Consider the following 23,739-nt stretch of genomic DNA (forward strand, 5'->3'; position numbering starts at 1 on the left):
ACGTTCGAAACTTCTCTATTGTGAATTATATGTCTTCCTGTTGAAGGGGAATTTTTGAAATTGAGGAATGCGAATGTTTAAATTGAGTACTCTTTATAAAAATGTGGACATAAAAAGTATATACTAGTAATATGATATGAAATTTCATTCATTACGACGAAAGCGCACTCGAACACGTATGCGGTAATTCGGCCCCAGGCCTCTTTTGGGAATCGATCCCACGCACTGGCAAATCGAGCGCATGCTACCAACTAGGCTACCGGGGTAAGATGTCCTTACAAAATTGAAAAACGTTAATAAAGAAGAAAAAAAGCACTATTCGAATCTGGGGCCGAATTACCGCATACATGATTGCGTGCTTTCGTATCGAATGAAACTTTCTCACATTTAATGGATGTCATACCACTTTATGCCCAAGCTTTTATAAATAGTGATAGATTTCAAAATTCACGTCCTTAAATTTCAAAAATTCGCGTTAAAAAAAATACATAATTCACAATAGAGGGATTTCGAACGATTTTACTCGCTTACGTGTGCGGTAATTCGGCCGGTCCTCTCAGTAACACTGTATATACGCCTTGGAAACAACTGGAGATCATCAGCTGTTATCATAAAAAGTTATGATATGACCCAAAGATATTTTTAACGCTATTTTATTAATTTATTAATCTAAAAATGTTTCTAATGCAGAAGGCATGGACCAACCAACCCAAAACAGTTACAATTAATATTTAAAAGTTGAATACTCAAAAACAAAACGGTTTTACAAAAAACCAATTCGATATTCGGAAAATAAAAGCAAAAACTAAATCAAATCAGTTCTATTTGGGTATTTTAAGATATTAAAATCAATACACCTTACAAAATAAACAAACAACAGTGGTGTGCAAAATACGTGTAATCAGCTGTTATAAGAATATGATTGCCATTCTAAATAACAAGCTATTGTGATTATTTACCGTTAACAACCTTTATTAACGATTACGTGCTGCATTTGCCTACAGCAGAGAGATGTAGAGCGAGAGGGCCAATGTGATAGTTTTATGATTAAATAACATGCTATTGTGATTGATCATTATGATCGGCATTTGTTAATAAACTCTGAAAAGCTCTTGTTTACGGTCACGCAAAGCATTTGTCTACATCATAGAGTTGTATGCATGAGAGAACAAATGTGGCATTTCAATAATTTGAGGGGGTGGTTTCCTTAGATATAAAAATAAGTGCATATATAATAAAATTTGCAATTTTACAGAAAAAGAGCTTTGTTAAATGCCCCTGAAGTGAAAGACGTTTTACATTACTGGTGTACTCTTTGCACCAGGATTAACTGAATAAGGTTAAGCCAAGCGATCAGCCGGCATACATTTTTTTTAATTTTTGGCAGTACATACTTGGCGCATATTGGCTTGTAAATTTGGAAGATATGTTGGTACCTACATTCTTTGGTGTTTAGGATGTTTTGTTATATGTTATATATACAGAACATATTTTTTAGAATATTTACTATGTACCCAATTTATATACATGCCAATTTTTTTTGGAATACTCTGCTTTAATTGATGGCAATTTCTTTGGTCTGTCATTATAGTTTGATAAATACACAGCTGATTTGTATTTATCAACTTATAATGTTCGCTTACATTAGGTCTGTTCGCGTACTTTTCCAGTCAAAAATGTGCCAGTAAAAAATTTCAGGAAACGGCTTCTAATCTCTTTGGCTATTTATTAGAATTTAACAGCGGGTTTTCATAAAACAGCAGTTTGATGCCGCAAATTTCTGATAGGAAAAAAACTCCAGTGGAAATTTGCAAGCTCTCAATTACCACGCTCTGAAAATGTTGGTCTCTCTCACGCACTCTCCCGCTCTCTTCTACTGGCAAATAAAGTACGCGAACGACTTCCAGTAACAATTTGTGCAAATTTACAGAAAGTTTTGAGTACACGAACAGACTTATTATATCGCATGAAAAATTTTGATATAGAATTATAAAAATGTGAAAAGTATAAACTGGTAATTTTATATTGCAACAATATGCGAATGTATGATATCCCATGTAAAGGGGATTCTTGTTTCACTTAAGCGTTACATGTGTAATGAAGAAGTGGCTTCAATGAGTGTTTTTTAGTATATATACAAGGAAAGTTGACTACTTTAAACCAGCGAAGAGGATACTCAAACATTTGTACATTACTATTTACAAGTAAGCAGGCTTATGTGCTTGTGTACATAAAATACAAATCGCAAGTATGTGTGTGTGCGTATTTGCCCACCATTGCTTTAAATATACAATTCCTCAAGAATTATTTATGTATGTGAAGCTTGAAATATGGTCTGGCAGACAATTTCACAATTGAATTTCTTAAAACAAGACTTTTCTCAAGTTGTTTCCTCTGTACCTTTCAAAATGCTTAAAAGACTTTGGCACTTAAAACTTTTTTCTTTCAAAACAAACCTTAAAAACAGAGAAATATATTTCTTTGGTTCATTTAATGGTGACCTGACCAGTGGTGTGTGTGTCTGGATAGATGGGAGGGAATATACATACTTAACAACTTCGAATCTGAATGGGAATTTTATCTTTTTGGAACTTCTCAATATTTAGGTTTTAATCCTTACCGAAAGAAATCTTCAATACAATTATGGAAAATATGGAATTGTATGCGAAACCGCCATATCTTCTTACACTTTAAAAGTGTTCTACTTTTAAAATGTATCTCCAGCATACCAAGGATGTATCCACGGCGCCGAGGGTGGCGGTGTAGGCGGATATATGGTAGGCGAGGGCAGTCCATGAGCACCTGGCAAATGCGGTGGATAGGGATTGACCAAAGCGGGTGCAGAAAAGGGTGCAGCCACGCCATATAGGGCAGCCGATGCTGCGGCTGCAGCTGTTTGTGCACCAGTGCCAACCGCCGATGAGGAGGCACCTGTTGCCGCTGAGGAATTGTTAGTAGATGATGATGTCAGAGAAGCCACCGAAAAGTTGGAAGATTTATTGCCTGTTGTGGCTGTGGACGATGTTGAAGCGAGTGATGAAGCAGACGCATTGGACGAAGATCTTTGATGGCTGGCCGAAGAAGAATCCATAATCGGACCTGGTGTATTACCTGCCACGGCCGCAGCCGCATGATGGCCTGCCGTAAACATAGAAAGGAAATCTGTGGCCAGCTGTTGAGCTGCAGATAGCCTTTGAGATGAGCTGCTGCTACCACTACCACCACTTGATTTCGATGAAGAAGTTCCATGTTTACTTTGATTGGATTTTTCCATGTGATGCTGTTGTGGTTGGTGTTGTTGCTGTTGTTGGTGCTGCTGCTGTAAGATTTGTTGCTGATGCTGGTGGAATTGTTGCAGAAGTAGTTGTTGTCGTGCGGCTGCCGCGGCATGTGTTGATGATGCTGCCGCGGAGGACGACAATGGGGAGTACAACATAAACATATCAAGCGCATGTTGATGAGGATTATGGGCTGGCGGTGCTACAGCTGATGATGGCAATGACGACGACGCAGAAGAAGCCGTCGACATCCCAGATTTCTGTGCTGTAGAGGAGGCTGTCGAATTGGATCTGTTGCTGGTGTTGCCATTTGATGAAGAAGACATTGACATTGACGAATTCTCCACCATATTGGCTAAATGGTTACGGGATTCTTTTTGGTGTTGCTGTTGGTGTTGTTGTTGCTGCTGATGTTGTTTGTGATGATGGTTATGTTCCTGTGCTGACGATGCAGATGCTGCTGTTGTTGCTGCTGCTGTTGTTGTATGTTGTCCTCCCCAACCCAATTCCTAGCTTATACGTGAACGTTTATTTGGGGGCTGTTCCTGATTTCTTATCATAAACGTTAGCTGGGTCATGTACTTCAAAATGTCGCGCACCTGAACCAAAGGTATATTTTCATTATGTTGTCCATCATGCTGCATAAGAACCTTTAGTTGATGTCTGAGAGAGATGCGGAAGAGAGAGAGACAAAAATCATATTAGCAAATCATTGACAAGTTTCTGCGGGTGGCAAACTTACCTATTTCCTTTGTACAGCTCAACTCCCAAGGCTTCTATCAATCGCTTACACTGATCCAGCGGCACACTAGGGAAGAAATATTTTTGGAAGTCTGTCAGTGTCATTAGCTGTTCGGAATCGTTGTAGGCCTTCATATTGATACACGGCACCAGGTGACTCTCCACATAGACCTTTTGAACTTTATACGGCTGGGCATTGATATTGTTGGCGGGTATTTCCGGTATAATATTCAAACGTTGCGAGTTGTCAACGGCCGCTGCAGCCACGTTTGCCGCATGCCGTTGCAGATGCAAACTGGCCGAGTTAGCTTGTTGTTGGGCGGATGAATTTGACGACTGGCGGCCGTTTTGCTGGTGATGTTGAGCTGCAGCGGCTGCCGCTGCTAACCTCTGTTGCTGCTGATTTTGTTGTTGTGCTGCCGCCACGGCTGCCTGTTGTTGCTGTTGCTGCTGTTGTTGTTGCAAGTAGGCTGTGGCCGCTTGTAGAGACCTTCGGGGGGAAGATAAATCGATTACTTCCATTGGTGTGGGTGTAGAAGAAGAAGAGGAAGAAAGTGGTTGTTGTTGTTGGGGGTGGTTGATGTAATTGTAATTGGTCGAGGATTTCGTACGTCCCGGCGAAGGCGAATGCCCCCCTCCACCTATCCCCCCCACTGCACTTGTCGTCGAGCATATGACACTCTTTTGTCTATTGCCTCCAGCCGATGAGGAGGAAGACGATGAGGAGGACGGCGAATGCGCCGCACTACTGTGTTGAAAATGGGGCGGGAGCTGAGGGGTTATCGTAACATGGGGATTAGGCACAATGGACACCGAAGTGCCCGGCAACTGAACACCCCCATTCGCTGGCGATATGGGCGGCGATATAAAAGGCACAAAGGTATTGGAAGCATTTGTTTGTATAAAAGTGGACAGATCAGGATTCGAAAGAACTTTCTGAACCACAGCTCTCATTTCATCATTCATTTTGAATTTCTTCTCGAAATCTTCCAGGGCGGCGGATGAATTTAAAGGCACTGTGGTGGAGACGCCACCACCAAGTGGGGGCGCCACACCAGTAGGGGGACGGTTTGATTTACGTTGTGCATCTAAGGCATTATTAACCGGTATCAGAGGAGGCACATGAGGCTTAGTAAATTGGCCATTGTTTCTCGAACTATCATTGGAGGTGTTATTGCCGCCACTTGTGCTCGATGCAGTTTTTGATACTTTATTTGGATTATAGTCCAACATGGTAATTAGATCCGTATCTAAGGGCAACGAAGGCAATGGAGGGAAAGGTGTCTTATTGACAACACCCGGAGGTATAAGACCACCGGAATTCTTAAATTGTTGCGTCAATAATAACCGTTGGGCTGGAGTCAATTGATTCCATAAGGCTAGGTTATTAAAGTCTTGGGCAGTGGTGGGGGCCGAGGAGGCCAAATTGAAATTATTGGCCAATAAGGAGGAGGCAGCATTGGAGGCAATCGCCGATTTACTGTTCGCAGGGGTATGGGGTGAAGTAGGTACTGTATTTATGGGATTAAGGGAGGTGTTTATATGTCTTTGTTGTTGTTGTTGTGTATTAGAGGGTCTCGGTTGTTGTGTTTGTTGTTGTTGTTGCAGCAACGTTTGCTCGACACTAGACCTAGAAACATTATATATACAAATTGTTGGATGATGGTGAGAATTTAAAAAAAAAATTCTAAAGAATTTTTGCAAAAATTCTTATTTTGAATTAATTTACAAACGAGTTTTTTTTCAAATTTAATTGTAATTGTAGAAATTTTCTTTGGTTTAGCACACAAAATGTAGTAGCACATAAAAGCGAATATTTTTCAATACATTAACTAGACTAGAGAACAGTTTTTGTTTTGGAAAACACTACAAATTGAAGAAATCTTTTAATTTTGGTACAGCAAGTCCTTATTTTATAGCTGTTCCATGCTTTTTAATTTTCTTACTGCTAGATATGGGCCATGTCCTCTCTACCTCTTGCTCTGAGCCTGTCTGCTACTGTAGCGGTTAAATAAATTTACATGTCCGTTTGTGGCACTGCACACTTGGACTTTTCACAAAAGTCTGACAATATTATTGAATATTTATTTCAGTCATGTTAAACCAATTTTCCAATTTTCGCTTTGCCACCAAATCAAACATTACATCAAACCTTTAGGTTTCTTTTCATTTTATCCAGTTGCTATTCAATTTAATCAAGGAAGGCCACCGTAGCGCAGAGGTTAGCAAGTCCGCCTATGGCCCTGAACGCCTGGGTTCGAGTCCTGACGAAACCATCGGAAAAAATTGTCAATGCTGGCAACATTTATGAGGTACTATGCCATGTAAAACTTCTCTCCAAAGAGGTGTCGCACTGCGGCATGCCGTTCGGACTCGGCTATAAAAAAGAGGTCCCTTACCATTGAGCTTAAACTTGAATCGGACTGCACTCATTGATATGTGAGAAGTTTGCCCCTGTTCCTTAGTGGAATGTTCGTGGACTAAATTTGCATTTGTTCATGAACTAAATTTAAATCGTGTTACATTTTCTTCGTGGGACGTATACACATTTAGATGGATACTATTGTGATTGACGATTACAGGATTATTGTTATTTACTGTTGATATAAAATGTTAAGTAATAAAACAACGTAAATTTTTTAAATATTTTGCAATCAACGAGCACACCGTGGCGTCAAAGTTCGCAAGTGTGCCTTAACGCTATGCCTCTGGATACAAATCCGGATGAGAACATCAAACATTTTCGGCAGCGGTTGTTATTGGTCTCATTTGGTATCGAGTCGTGTATAAATTCTCTAAACTAAGTGTTTTTGCTCTGCGGCTCGGACTTGGCAATAAAAAGGAGACTCCTTATCATTGAACATAAATCGTTTGCATCGGACAGCATTTATTCATATGAGAGAAGTATCCTCGCTGTTGCTTATTGGAATGTTCATGGGAAATTTGCACATTAATGGACTTCTGGTTGCACAGGACAATAATACAATAGATTAAGAAAAATAAATTCAATTTCTAAAATATTAGTCACATGTCCTCATAAATTTAAAAAAATATTTTATCGATTTTTTCAGTCACTCGCAAATATGGGTTACGGCTCGAATAGACTTTCAGAAAATAGAATATAGTGGTTTCTTTATTTTTTCATATTTTGTTTATAAATCCACAACAAATTACCACTTTACTTTTCGAACTTTAGAGTGCTTTATTGGAAAATAAAAATTTGGATGTCATCATTCACAATAGTTTATGATAATTGTTATGGCATTAATTCGTGGCACATTTGTAACATTGTGACTGATTTCTAACATTGTGACTGATTGCACACCATGTGAGTAAACAGATCAGATGCTTTAAAATTAGCAAGAGGAGAAATTAATTTGACAAATTCTAATTTGCCCACGAACATTTATTGCATTAAGGAGCTTCTAGGAGCAAGGAGCAAGCTTCTATCATATCAATGAGTGCAGTCCGGTTTAAGTTTAATATTCGTCCAAGAAAATGTCTCTTCTAATTCATATATTAGTAAGTTGCTCCAGTTATTTAGAATGATTATATTGATAAATGTAAGATTGTGTGGCAATTTGCAGTTTAAAATTCAATTGGACTTCTTCTCTACATTGTAACGTTTTCGATGGATTTTCAAAGCACATACCACCAATTGAACATATCCTGTTTTAGTATATCGGCTACTTTTATAAATGTTACGTAAATAGATCACCCAAAACCCTATCTAGTAAGTATATACAAAATAGTGTCTCTCTAAAACCTTAATAAAACTTAAATTTCTAAAGGGTAATGGGGGGCATGGGGAAAAAGTATTTAAAATATTCGCTTTTATATACATACATTAAACAATATTGACATTTATTGCTTTCAAGTAATTTAGTTTTAAGTATTTTTCATTTATTACTTTACTGTTTGTACACGCATTATATATAATGTATCTAGGAATTGGTATTTGGCGTAAAATTGCATTTTGTAAAGTTGGTTGGTTCATTTTAGTTTTTGTTATCATTGGTTTACACCTAAGGGTATTTGTTGTTCAATATATTTCTTGTTTTAAATATTTCCAGTTAGCGTGAGCAAAATATTTTTGTCTCTTTCGTGTTTACTTCTTTTATTTTCAGATTTAAACAAAAAAAGACACAATAGGGGTTTGTTTGTTTGTCGTATAGGAAAAAATTAAAGCAAGAAAAATGTTATTATGTTTTTCAAATGTTGTAGTTCTTTTTTATATCAAGAATAAATTCAAATGAGAAGAATATTTTGTTTCAAAACACACATACATATGTATGTTAACAATCAAAGTAAAAAAAAAAATTAATTATTGGAACAAATTGAAAAAATATCTATCTCTCTAACTACTATAAAAAAAGATATATAAATTGTAAAACAAAAAATCAACAGCGACATGCATTTTTATGGTAAATGGTTAACATTACTGTAGCACTTTTACTAAAAGTCGTAACACGCATTTCATAATCAAATATACAAAACAAAATTCTATATATCTCATTGCATAACTATAACCGAAGACTAAAAAATTCAAAATCATGTTTTTTAATTTAAAAAAAATCCGTAAAAAAAATTATTATTTTTGAAACACTTTTGACGCTCTCTGTATATAGAATATATCCAGCACTAGAAATGAAACAAACGTTTTGTCAATAGTATACAGCTATAGATACTACCCGCGTTGTTATATGGTTCCGAGGCAGACGAGCCAGTGCTTGGAGTGTTTGTGAGAAAGATTCTTCCTAAAATTTCGATACGAAAGTGCACTCGATCACGTATGCGGTAATTCGGCCCCAGGTTGCATTGATGAAGAGTATCGGCCTCGTATGAAACACGAACTGATTGTTGCCAACGCCATCACACAGCTGTATGACGTCGTTATCATAATTAAACGTATCAAAATACAACGGTTGCGTTGGCTAGGTCATGTTGTCAGAATCATGACCACTGTGGTACACCCAAACCAGATGAAGTGATGAAAAACATCACGAAATTTGGTGTTAGTGATATTAGAAGAAGTGTAGAAGATCTAGGCACTTGAAACGCTGTGCTAAGTTCGGCTAATAGGACAAATGCTCTGCCATAATAACCAATTCAAATAAGTAAAGTATAAAACTTTTGAAAACGTCAAAAGGTGTGGAAATTAACAAATGGATTGTTGAAAGCATGAGCCTTCAATATTTTTAAATTAAAAACAAGTAAAACATGTAAGTTCGGCCGGGACGAATTTTGAACGCTCTCCACCAAAGATCACATTTGTCAAGTTCTTTGTCAAGTTCTTTACCCGATTTGGAAGGCAAAACAAAAGACTTCATGGAATCGGATAATAATTGCCCACTATAAAGGCTCAAGTAGTCAAGATGCGAAATTCTTTTATACGGCAGCTTTATCAGGTTATGAACCAATTTACTGAGTGCCTATGAAGCTCGATATGACAAGGTGAGTTATTGGCGCCTTTAAATAACCACTGGCCACCCTGTTCCCACGACGATCGGTCCCTTGGACCGGAACGAGCTTGCTCACCTACAGGAGCTTGACGAGGATCGCCAACACCACATGAAAATGTGGCTACAACAACCAAAACATCTAAACAACCGATCTACATTAATATCGGTGCAAAGTTTCAAGCACCTAGCTTTATTATTTCGAAAGATGGCGTGCTTTCGGCAGACGGACGTACTTAGCTAAATCGACTTAGAATGTCAAGGCGATCAAGAATCTACACCCGTTATGGGGTCTTAGATGAATATTTCGAGTTGTTACAAACGGAAAGACGAAATTAGTGTACCCCCAAACTATGGTGAAGGGGGGTTCGCTTAGATATTTTTAATACAAAGGAGTTATCATTATTGTGAATGTTTACAAAACATATGTTCAAAATAGTTGGTTACTGTGAATGCCAGTTGTGGAATAAAAGCTAAAAGCCCTTTAATATTTTGTAAGTCAGTGAAAGGAGGATCCCTTCGAATCAATCATTGACGAGAATGAAGTCAAAACTGGACCTAAAGGAATAATAGGTCAAAAAGGTTAGGGTGTACATTTATTTGTATTTTTGGACTATTCGATTATCAATAATAATAACTTTTACATCTTCATGTTTTAATGTAGCTAATTTAGCTTTATGTAAAATACCATTATTGGCTGGATTTTATTCAAAGGATTTTATGTTGGAAATAGTATCTTTTTCTTACATTAATTTATATTCTTTTTTTACATTATGTATTTTTAATTTTTTTTTATCTTATCCCTCAAAAATTTCTCATATCTGTATGTCGATTTGAATTGTAAATAGGGCAAATGGATCCGATTTATTTGATCTTCCTTTTTGAACTAAAGCAAAATGTTCTTATCAGATTTTGCAAAGAAGTGAGGACAAATGATCAAAAAAATTCAGTCAAATGAAGCTATTCATATGTTTTTTAGATTTTTTAACATCCAGACGATTAATTGATTAACCGTCCTGGGGGCGAATTACTGCATACGTGATCGAGTGCGCTTTCGTATCGAATGTAATTCCATCTCGTCATTGATGAATGTTATACCACTTTCATACCCATTTTAATGTAAATTTCTTTTATAAATAAAATCGATTTAAACATTTGTGTTCTTAAATTTAAAAACTTCTCGTTCAATAAAGAAATACATAATTCACAATAGAGTTTTCGAACGATTTTACTCGTTCACGCATGCGGTAATTCGGCCCCTGAATTATTCGATTGTTTTTTTATTTGAAAATGTGTCATTTTCAATTGTTTGATTATTTGAAAGGTCACAAATAATCTATTAATCGAATAACATATTCGAGTGTACACCCTAGTATCGATCAATGCATGACAACACGCAGCTTAAATTCCACGGCAGGATTTGTCTTTCTCATCCTTTCCAAAATGTTGGATTTGAAGTTCAATTTCTTGTCCAGGAAAATATCGAGATATTTTACGCTTACCTATACCTATAGTGGTACCTTGTATCTCCTGCAGAAAAGAGCAACGACCGACCATTTTGACGTCGTAATTAGAGCTTTCTGAAGTGGCACTCTAAGAGTGTGGGGAAACTTTGCCCTAATCTCAGTAGCCACGTCGCCAGCATAAGCGAATACTTTTAAAACTCTTTTCGGAAAACTTTGCCCTAACCTCAGTAGCCACGTCACCAGCGTACGCGATAACTTTTGAAACTCTTTTACATAGATAATATATTGTTAATGGCCATATACCATAGAAAAGGAGACAAAAAACCTCCTTGAAATGTTCCTCTAATGACCCAGCTGTGCAGTTCTACGGATCCAAGTCTGTCGCAATACGCCTTCTAATAAAAAATGTATTTAAAAACTTTTCATTATAATAACAACCAACTAAAAAAAAGTGTACAAAACAAAAGCTTCAATCAAATTCGCGTTTGAAATGTATAATAATACCATTTAAATTACAAAATCATACTTAAAAATCTCAAAATAATATTACATATACTTATAAAAATGCACGCCCTGATATAGTACATTGAAAAAAAGGCCTAAAAATAGGCAACATAATTTGATTTCGTTGTCATTTTACATTTTGAAAGAAAGAAAAGTTGGTTTTCTTTTTATGCTGTCTTTCTTTTTTTTTCTTTTAAAGTGAAAATATATTAGTTTAGAAAATCTTCAACTACAACAATACGAAAAACATGAGTGAATAATTTATGATTACAACAAGAAAAAAATTGTATATATGAAGTTAAAGAAAGGTTTGCAAATACATTTCAAGTTACCCAAAAACATTTTTGGAATTATTTTTGATTTGAAAAAATTATTTGAACTAAATTAAATGCGTGCACAACATAATTTTGTATTCAAACAAATTAGGAATATAAATTTAACTGAAAAAAGAAATTTTTTCATAGTCCAATGGGCGGTGCAAACAAAAAAAAAACACAAAATCTTGAAGAAAAAAAGTTCAAACTTAAGGCACCTTTTCGTTGATCTTATAAAATTTAAAGAAGGAAGGTTAAAATACCAAAAACCAATTAGCTTTTCTTTAAAATTTTTCAGATTTTTTTAATTCAAAGCCAATTATTGCTTAAAAAAGGAATTACAACTAAATTTGAAAAACACAATTTTTAAAATAAATATATTTTTTTATAATTTATATAAAAAAATGCATATAAATCATTGTTATATACTTACATATGATTGGCATTTTGCCCGCCTGCTGATCGCACCAGGGGTGGAGGAGCATTGCCTTGACCATGCGAATTAACAGGTTGCATTGATATGGCTGCATTATTGTAGGCTCCATAAGGCTGGCGATTGTTCAGTATGAGATTCTCCATGGGATTACGATATTGATTGCGGGAATTGGCTGCATGTGATTGTTGGACCTGCAAACAACAAAGACAATATGTTGGGAATTAGAAAATACAGTTTTAAAGCTATAAACTTACAAAGAATAAATGTTTAAAGTAAATATAAGTAAAGTTTTTTTAAATGATCTTATGAAATAAAAAGCTTACATCAAGCTCATTTGGCATTTATTTTGGCTTTTAGGGGCCCAGAAGTCGAATCTTGGCGTAGTTTTATTTAGGCCCTATACCTGTTTAGAAAAATGAAGAGGCGATATAAGATTTGAGTAGTGAAAGTCATAAGGGTGCATCAGTGACGGTTCTAAGAGTTCAATAATTCATAGCAGAGAGTCAGTTTACATATAAATATGTATCATAGAAACAAACCAAGGAGCAAACAATGACTGTCATGATGGTCCACAGAAAAAAGGGCCGAATTACCGCATATGTGAATGAGTAAAATCGTTCGTAATCTCTATTGTGAATTATCTATTATTCATTACTGAGCCGTGATTTCTTGAAATTTAACAACGTGTATCTTTAAATCAGTCATAATTTATAAGCAATTTGTTATTAAAACGTGTATTAAGTGGTATAACTACCATTAAATGCGAAATGAAATGTCATGCCATACGAAAACGCACTCCAACACGAATGCGGTAATTCAGACACTGGCTGGCCAAAGGAAGGACGACTGCAGTAGCCTCTTTAATTAAACGAAAGCCACAAGGGCGCTCCAGCACTGAAACATCTATATTACCGCATATGTGAACGAGTAAAATCGCTCGTAATCTTTATTGTAAATTATCTATTTTTCTTTATTGATCGTGGGATTTTGAAATTTAACACCGTGAATGTTTAAATCGGTCGAAAGCCACAAGGGTGCTCCAGCACTGGAACATCTATAAGGCAGAGTTAAGAAAATCCAAGGGCGGTTGTACGTACCGGATTGACCCGATGAAATCCTTAATCGATAAGGGCTGCCTCAGTGTACAACACACTGCTATGATAACAACAACAACAACATGTTAGAGCTGGTTGATGCTACAATATCCCTGGCTGGTACATGGACTTCTATACAATTGGTTCCAGACTGCACGACCACGTGGACTTTGGGTTATTATGTGAAAAACTGGGATTGTGTATATGAAGAAGATTACCCGTCAAGCGGAGATGCTGGCATTAAAAGAAGACCAGGAAGTCCTTAAATATTCAAGAGGAACTGAAAACTGTCAATATACCTCTGCCAAGAGCAACGAATGGCAGGTGGTTACAAGCTCGTGGCTGTGAACGCTCCAAACCTGTGTGGTCCAATCTAAACCTAGCAGCAGTATGTTGTGTTTCATTCATTCGTCTACTGGGTTCTGTTAAGTATCCAGATCTAGGAACTCAGCGACTAAGTTGGGGTGAGTGTGGTACTAAGTCGAGTAGGATAGAAAAGTTCATGGCAAAATTTGCAAAAAATAAACTGGTGGTGTGTGTCGTGTGGTCCCTGGTCACAATCGGGATACACATCCAGCATGCTAGCATTAGCTCTGCAGAAGTTGAGGCGGTTACATTTGCCGGAATGCAACTGAGCCAGAAATACTATGGTTAGCCGGGGGAGGCTAACCTCTTTAGGTGTAATGAGTGGCGGTCATTCTCCAAGAACTGCGTTCACTCGGTAGTTGTTTACGGCTTGTGCTACCGTATCTGCGTGAATGTTATCTCTTTAAATGCCGCTTGATCTCTCCATTAAGGTCTGAAATTCACGCATTAAATAGTGCAAATCTAAGCAGATTTCTAGCGTGCGGCTAGTGATTCAAGCCCAGTAGATACTGCTTAGACTGCATATAGATGTGGCCTCGCACGATTTGGATCTTTGTCTCATTATGGGGGGTGGTCCACATGAGAACTGACAAAATAGCCCGCCGCAGTAGGAAGGGCAACACTCTGACAGATTTGAATGTTATTCCAAGGCGTGTCACTCCGCTGGTGAGTCCACACCGGTGTTGCATAGTTTATCAATGACCGGCCGATTGCTTTGCATGTAATCAATAAGGTTTCCTCGACAGCACACAAGCGACATGAGCAGTTGTTTTATACTCCTGGGGTCGATATGCAGCATTCGTGATCGAGTGCGCTATCGTATCGAAGGAAATTTCATCGATTGATGCAAACATTCGCGTTCTTAAATTTCAAAAATTCCCGTTTAATTAAAAGTTACATAATTCACAATAGAGAGTTAGAACGATTTTACGAGTTCAGCTATGGGTTATTCGGCGCTGACTTTGTTGTTGTTGTAGCAGTATGTCGTTTGTCCCTGTTCCTTAGTGGAAAGTTCATGAACAAAATTTGTCAAAAATTAGTAGTATGTCGTGCATTGTGGCAGCAGCCCTTGCCGCTGAAGGACTCCACCGGGTCAATCCAGTACATACAACCGGCTGCCATGGGATTGCCGTTGTTACAAATTGCTGTGGCATCTAAACAGGTTGTTAAATGTGACAGCAAATATTTTGGGATAGTTACGCCTTCGACTATAACATACAACTCCTTATGCGTCTCTGCTGACGATGGAGAAACCCGTGTGGCTGTAGACTTGGTGGTGAATGTTTTCAAATTTCTGACAGCGAAAAAACCGCAAGGTAGTGTATCAACCTCACGCAGGTGTCATCAAAGGGGGGCCCCAGGCCAAGATCCTATGATACGATCTCGTTGTCGTCTGGAGGGTGTGCAACAAAAAATATTTATATGTCAAACAGTAGTTTCACTTTTCGACTTGTGGAGGTCTACCGCTTTGCTGTCGTTGCCTAGAACATAAAAAAGTCTCACTCACAAGAAGAAGGCCACTGTCTGATTAGAAAACGGAAGAAGAAATTATAGAACATCATTGGCAAACAGGAGTTTTAGGTTAGCCTAATATGTCTGAATTAGCGAATTTTAACATTCGCAAGTTATGGGACTTTTTAAATCTATCTGACTGGTTCAACGGTGGGCAGTAAAAGGCATATTCCCTCTTCGTTTCATGTGGTACATATCACAATGAACTCAAATGTCTCAAGTGAATCTGATTCCAGGGTGCCACTATATCCTTAACTAATCTAGTGACTGTTTGGTTATAGACATCTAATAAAAACCTTCCAGAGACCTTAAAAACAGTAAACAATTACTGCTCTCGTTACCAATAAAACACACACATCAAACGCTAAACACGTACAACATCGGTTAAACTTTACCTAATTCATATTTTTAATTCACAATAACTTCGTTCATTCACAATTATACTGCCGGTCAATTTTCTTCATTTCTAATCATTGCAACTGCCAGCTTCGCAAAGTGTCGTATTAGACATATGAGGTTTGTTCGCGCACTTTTCCAGTAAAAACTTGCAGGAGACTAAGAACAAACTTTATTTGAATAAGACAACTGGTTTCAAAAATCATATGTTCGATGCTGTAAATTGCTGCTACAAAAAAACCTTTTATTGCCGTTACTGAACATTATCATGTTATGTTTATGTTTACCAACAAACTTCTTTAGAAAGTACATTTAAAAGATTTCCTTAAACTTTGAAAGAAAGTACCTTCAAAAAAAGGAATATAATAGGTATTTTTTTTAGAAATTTAAATTTTATTTAATATATCTGGTAAATTCTTAATTCGAAAGTTTTTAAACATTTCTTAATTTATTTCAAAACTTGTCAAAACCCTACACCACCACTGTGGTGTAAATATGATTATGGTAAGTAATATTAGGGTTAGTAACTTAAATCATTTTCTTTTTTCCCAAATGTAAAAATTTTTGGTGCTTGCTTTAACCTTTCAATGTTTCTATTTTGTTGTTATAATAACAAAAATGACCAGCATTTATTTGCTATACTCTGTATTTAAATGGCCTTGGAGAGCCAAAAATATTTATAATACTGGTTAAAAACTTAGTTGTTATTTTGTTTAATGCATATATGCATACATACATACAAAGTTTTTTTTTAAACATGTGTGTTTATTGTTTATAATAAAATAATGACTAACTCCTCGGTGGATATTGCAAAATTCAAGCTAAGTTTATAGTATATATTTATATTTTTCAAACAGCTGCATTCAGGGCTACTATCAATGTACCTAAAAAAATACCATATGGTTTTTTTTTGATATACTATTTAGGGTTGAGCACGCTTGCTTAGAACTTAAGAAAGTCAACTAAATAGAAGGACTTCTTGTCGTAAACATTATAACACATGGCTGTCAAATGTGACTCTTTTCAATGGCAGTATTGCAACGATTAAAAATAAACATTTGACTGGGTGATTGTGAATGATGTTGTGAATGAGCAAAAGAGATGGGTCAGCAAGATCCCAAACGATTTTGTAAATTTCTTTGCATTTAAACCATAAATTGCAAAATTGCCTGCATTAACACTACATTAAGTAACAGCGAGGATACTATCCACATTCAATGAATGCTGTACGATACAAATTAAAGCTCAGTCCGAACAAGTTTAGGCTCAACATAAGATGCCGTTGGCAACTAAACACGATTTATGTCTGCAGTTACAGGACGAAAGATAAAAGAAAACAGGAACCTAAAATAGTTGCATTATAGAAATCGCAATGTCTGTTGAGCTTTTGTGTTATAAAGGGTGATTTTTTTGATGTTAGGATTTTCATGCATTAGTATTTGACAGATCACGTGGGATTTCAGACATGGTGTCAAAGAGAAAGATGCTCAGTATGCTTTGACATTTCATCATGAATAGACTTACTAACGAGCAACGCTTGCAAATCATTGAATTTTATTACCAAAATCAGTGTTCGGTTCGAAATGTGTTCATTCACCGTAACGTTGCGTCCAACAGCATCTTTGAAAAAATACGGTCCAATGATTCCACCAGCGTACAAACCACACCAAACAGTGCATTTTTCGGGATGCATGGGCAGTTCTTGAACGGCTTCTGGTTGCTCTTCACTCCAAATGCGGCAATTTTGCTTATTTACGTAGCCATTCAACCAGAAATGAGCCTCATCGCTGAACACATGAATGAACACATTTCGAACCGAACACTGATTTTGGTAATAAAATTCAATGATTTGCAAGCGTTGCTCGTTAGTAAGTCTATTCATGATGAAATGTCAAAGCATACTGAGCATCTTTCTCTTTGACACCATGTCTGAAATCCCACGTGATCTGTCAAATACTAATGCATGAAAATCCTAACCTCAAAAAAATCACCCTTTAGGTATTTTTTAATATTCTTTCAAAAATTAAGACGGTTTTAGTTTTTCTCTCTCGTTATCTGCAACCTTAATGGCTGATCGGTTGGCTTAACATTGTTAAGTGGATCTCGTTATCTACACATACGCGCTATTGTGAATGAAACGTATATGATATAAGCTACAGCTGTTTAGTAACATCTGGATAAAACAGATAGAAACGTTTTAAATAAATTTGATATCGTTTAAATTCCACATTCGATTATCGACATGGCAAGCTTCGCAAGATTTCGGGCTAAATTTGGAACAAATATTTGTGATTTTATATAAAATTAAATACAAAAGATTTCTCAAAATGTATAAAAAACTATGACTTTCTTGTATCCTTCTTGGAAAGTATCCACATAAAAAACTAATCTAAAAAAGCGAAATACCTTGTCATGTATGTGTTGCTGTGTAAAATTTATTATGTTCCTAGTTGGATTTATAGAGTACAGTTAACATATCTTAGTCAATATTCTATAAATATATTTTGTATTAAAAACGAAAATTATGAAAATGGAATTTTTCCCATTAAAATAAGCCTTCCTGCGGCAATATAGCAAAGAATATCCCCTACGACTTTTTTTGTTTAGATTTTACATAATAGGGCATTTCTTTTGTCTTCATGTTTCGCATTAGTTGTTTATCAACAACTTTGTCATATCCTTCCTTTTTCTGTTATAAAATCATCCTTAGGTTTCGTGTGCCTTAAAAGTAATAATGATTAACGCCTTTGCCGTATACGTTTTCCAGCGTTATTGACAGGCGCTGCCATTGCCGTTGCTGCTGCCGTTAAACGTTGTATGGAGGAATTTGTGGGATTGGAGGGATTTACAGTGTTGTAATTGCGGGAATCGGAATAGGCTAGATGTAAATTCATCTATAGGTAATTACAAGAAAAAAGAAATAGTGAAGGCAATTATTCAACAAATGTATGTTTAAGGAACACAATACATGTAAAGACCACACAACACTGCAACTACAAGCTACTTAACTACACACAAGGTTGTAATTGTTTAAAACAATGACAGAGTATCGGTTAAAATAGTTTATTATAATAACATAAAAGGAGACCGGTTTATAAATGGTTTATTAATCTGGGAAGTTGTCATTAGGAGAATGTTTCCTCATAACGCAGAATGCATCCAAATTTGACAACGAATGCCTCGGAACAATCTTGCTATAGATGCTTGCCAAGCATAGCTGTCCCACACAAGAGGCTACAACAACAACAGCAACAACCAACACGATAGATATCTTGAAACATATAATTTCCCTTTACAGAAATTGTTTTGTCTGCTGCCATGAAAAAATAACAGCACGTCTTTTCACCCTCCTTTGAAAAGAATAATACAAATATTTTATGACTTTCAATGTCTGTCGTGTTTTCTTGTTAACATTTTCCAAAATATAAAAGGCCTTTACTCCTACACGCTTGTTATATACAAAACCTATGTTCAATATGAACCATTGTGAATGTAATAACAACTATCTGATAATAGCAACAGCTGTCGTTGCTAGAGATGGCCATTTATACCCATATATACTCTATAAATATCGGGTAGATAACCATTCCTTGCATAGCATATTCAAAATCTTATCAAAATTTATTTATTTGGACCATTTGTTCAAAAATTTTTATAAAGAAAACTTTTAAAAACGTCCAATTGAATTTTTGTTCAACTAGGACTAGGGGTAGGACTCTTATGTACCCCGATACGAATATCCCTATGTACTCGTATTTGTATGTTAATATTATTTTATTTACAAAACCTTCGTCAAATTCGCCCTATTGTGAATAATAAATAATTAAAAGCAGCAACAGTTGTTTATGATAGTCAAATTCTGATCACAATGCACAAAGAAAACTATTTACATGTCCTCGCATTGATCACTCCTTAAGGGCAATCGACGCAACGCATATACATATATGAGTTGATTCATATGACCGTCTGTAACAAGCCCAAACAAATTAAGAAGTGAGATTTTTTTTAAAGACAACAAACGACAATTGAATTTTATTATTATTATTATTATGGATGGTATACCACCAATGTCGAGTATAAGGCGCTATAAAGATTATATACTCGCCTGCTTGGTCGCCACACCATATTTTGTCTCATGTTATATACAAATTGTGAATTAAATATATTCTATTGTGAATAATTACTATTTGATTACAAAGACAGCTGCTTAGATAGTAAAAGTACGTTTACATTGGCCACTAAATCCCGATTTATGGGCTTTTCAAGATTTAAGTGCTAAATCCTTTTTTGTAGGTTTTACCATACTAAAATAAATCCCATTTTTGCAGGATTTATTTTTAAATCACAAATAAAGCCGATTTCATGGCTGAATAATCGATAAAAATACTAAAATATACAACTGTCAGGAATTGTGTATGGATGTGTGTATCACATGTAAACGCATGTACGCTTGTGTATGTTACTTTAATCCCCAAAAACGCAGTGTAAACGGACAGGTTTTTTGGATTTAGTTCCAGCCAGATCATAAAAATGCCAATGTAAACGTACAATAACAACCTCAGCCAAAGCATGTTTATAGAAAATTTTATGCAGCATTTTTTTTACAAAATTCAAAAATTGTGTGCAGTTGTCTACTAACTTAGCGATATCGTTGTGCAGTTTACCTTGTCCACCTATGACACTGAATATTGGTTTGGAATCCTCACTATCCAGCCGTGAATATCCACTTTGTGAGGTATTCAGCAAAACTAAACTTCTCTGCAAAATCACGTTTACACTGATCATTAAAACCTGGGGCCGAATTACCGCATACGTGATCGAGTGCGCTTTCGTATCGAATGCAATTTCTCTCGTATTTAAAGGATGTTATACCACTTTTATACACATTTTATTTTCAATTTTTTTATAAATCATGACCGATTAAAATATTCGAGTTCCTAAATTTCAAAAATTGTCATTCAATAAAGAAATATATAATTCACAATAGAGTGATTTCGAACAATTTTACTCGTTCACGCATGCCGTAATTAAGCCCCTGTTTTAATGGCTCAATCATCTGTTTCATAAAATCTGCTGTGTGGGCCAACAGATTAAAAGTGTGTTCGTGTACTCAAAAAATTGTACAAATTGTTACTGGAAGAGCAGCGGGAGAGTTCGTGAGAGCAAGCTAAATTTTGAGAGTTTGGTGATTGAGAGCTTGCAAATTTCTACTAGAGGTTTATCATTTTATCTTTCAAATAAATAAAGCTCCACCATCCAAACTTTACATAATGGGGTCAAATCTCTCATAATAACGGTTCATTCAAATTGACTTCTCGAGCACCCGAAAATCTCAATTTTTTAAAACAAAGCCATTTTCCCCCACTTTTCATATAGCTTTAGAGAAAATGCTTTGTCAATATTAGATGCTACTCATTTTCGGTACATACAAGAATAAATGCCATAGAAACTAAAATTAAAATTTTACAACCTACTTAACCTACAAATATTAAACTATTTCCTCGTCAGTTACTAAATCAAATTAAATGTAGTAACGCCAAAACAATTGCCTTAACCTAGTTTATGCTAAATCCAAAAACAGCTGATCGCTGTTTATTAATTGTCAACTTGTCAAACGTATTCTCACTTACAACTTTTGCTTCCAAATGTATCACGAGGAATGCATATACAACTATTCAACTATTACTTTTCTTATTTGTAATTGCATTAGAAAACTGCATAAACATATCTACAACTGGAAGCCAATGCACAAAAAAAACAACACTAACTATTTTTACTCTCATTAATGAATTTTGCATTTTTTTTTTGTTTATTTCTATTTCATACTCGTCTTGTTGTCTGCGAAGTTAAGAGAATAGTGTATGAAGACCGCATAAGTTATTATCAAAGCTGTTAAAGGTAATTGTACAAGTGGTTTGCCTGGATGTTTGTATGTACGTATGTGTATGTTGAAGCAGGTTGTTGCTATATTGTATCAAAAGAAAACTAGCAGAATATCTCCGACTAGACACATATGCACACAAACATACAAGTACATCCGTCGTCTGTTGTAAGCCCCACAATTCACAGACAGACTAAAGACAAAACACACCACAATGACTAAATGAATATTCTTATGGTGGGTTGGGGACATGAAGTATGGGGGAGGCGGCATGGCAGTAGAAATGTAGTTACTAATGTTTACAATAAGTAGGCCAACTTCTTTTAGATTTTGCTTTAGTCTATGTCTGTATAAGAGTTTCGGCTTGTCTGTTTATACCTTTCTAACATTTTTTTGCTATGCTGCTTGGCACACAAAAAAAGACCGACACAACAATGAAATTAAACGAAAACCAAAATATCCCCTACATACACAGACACACACACACAGATACAGTTTTGTGTGTGTTCAGAATTACAAAAATGACACGTCATAAAAAAGCTTATTTTTAGCAACTTCAATGAGAAATTTTTTTGGATGAAAAACATTGTTCGCAAAAATATATTGAAAGATTTATTTGTATCCATACCAACAATAAAAACTTTTGAGAAAATGTTTTAATTGCTTTTGAGTTCATGACTTTATAAGAAAATAAAAACAAAACAAGTTGTGAAGTACACAAGAAACGCTAAAAAACAGCGAAATAATTTGAATGCTCATAAACATTAGGGCAAAACGTACGTTTGTTTGGTAGTCGGTTTAAACAAACTATGCTCTATTGGCAGACTGCAATGTAGTCCGTTGCAGTACAATAGAAATGTTTGCCGTTAAGCCAAGCAATGAATGTTAGCATCGCCTAATGCAAACTTTCCTCTCTACGCTTGTGATTTGAGGCATATTTACAGACCTACCTACAAAACTAGGAACCATATAACATGGGATTCTGCCCTGTTATATGGTTTCTAGTCTTGCAGGTTCTAATGGAGTGTTTGACGACAATTATGGTCACTTTCAACATTCAGAAATAGCTAGCTAAATTCGGCCGGACCAGAGTCTACATACCCTCCAACAAGTGTCGCATAGGGTAAGATTTTTGCAGTTTCTCTCTAAAAACAAAGACTAAAAAAGAATAATGGCAAACAAGCAAAAAAATCCCAGGGATTGTTTTATATATCTAGATAAGAATTGCTTCCTGTAGGTGCTCCACCTAAATTCGGCCAGACCAGAGTCTATATACCCTCCAACTTGAATCGCATGGGGTAAGTTTTTTGCAGTTTCTCTCTAAAAGCAAAGAAAGAATTGCTAGTGGCAATCAAACAAAAAAAATTCCAAGGATTGTTTTTATGCATCTGGATAAGAATTGCTTCCTGTAGATGCTCCAGAAGTCAAATCGAGATATTAGTCTAAGAATTGCGCCCTCTAGGGGCTAAATAGGTCAAATCAGAAGTTCGGTTTACAAGGGAGCTATAGTAGGTTATGGATCCAATCAGGCTATACATTGCATTGATGTTGAATGTCATAGGAGAAGGCATTGTGCTAAATTTTAGCCAAATCTAACAAGAATTGCACACTCTAGGTACTAATTAAATCAAATCGGTTTATATGGGAGCTATATCAGGTTATGGGTTTATTTGAACGCATCGGTTTATATGGGGGCTATACCTAAACCTGATTCGATATGACCCAATTGCAATCCCCAACGACCTACACCGATCAATCCCATGGCAGCCGGTTGTATGTACCGGATTGACCCGATGAAGTCCTTCATCGACAAGGGCTGCCGCTTCAGTGTGGAACACACTGCTACAACAACAACAACAAGCTACATCGATAAAAGGCATGTGTGCCAGTTTTAAGTGATTGTCTTTATGCGTTTGGACGCTATCATCACGTCCACAGACGGACGGACATGGCTAAATCTTCTAAAAATGTCATAACGATCATATCATCGTAAGCATTTATACTTTATAGGGTCGCAGAACAATATTTCGAGGTATTACAAACGAATTGACTAGATTACTATACCTCCATCCTATGGTGGAGGGTATAATAAAGACAAAATCGGTTGAAATGGGAGTTTTAACTAGTTGTGAACAAAAATCAGTTTATATGGGAGTTATAACTAGTTGTAAACCCATATGTAGCATGAATATTAGATGTCATACCATAACTCCACGTGAAAAAGTTAAGCCAAAGCGGCTGAGATGCGCCCTCTAAAGGTGGCTCAAGCAGACAATAGGGACGATTGACATC

The 23,739-nt window shown here is 36.1% G+C and overlaps 1 protein-coding gene across 1 annotated transcript in view; it reads right to left on the bottom strand.

The window, feature by feature from the left end:
- Positions 1-1,409: 1,409 nt before the first annotated feature.
- Positions 1,410-23,739, bottom strand: part of LOC106085054 (protein hairless) — a 135,369-nt gene continuing 113,039 nt past the window's right edge. The window contains 3 exon segments of the mRNA XM_013249083.2: positions 1,410-3,941; positions 4,021-5,649; positions 12,196-12,389. Coding sequence (XP_013104537.2) covers positions 2,708-3,941; positions 4,021-5,649; positions 12,196-12,389 — 3,057 coding nt within the window. The 3' untranslated portion in view covers positions 1,410-2,707.

The sequence above is a fragment of the Stomoxys calcitrans genome, chromosome 4 (assembly GCF_963082655.1).
Source record: "Stomoxys calcitrans chromosome 4, idStoCalc2.1, whole genome shotgun sequence".
NCBI classification, from domain to species: domain Eukaryota; kingdom Metazoa; phylum Arthropoda; class Insecta; order Diptera; family Muscidae; genus Stomoxys; species Stomoxys calcitrans.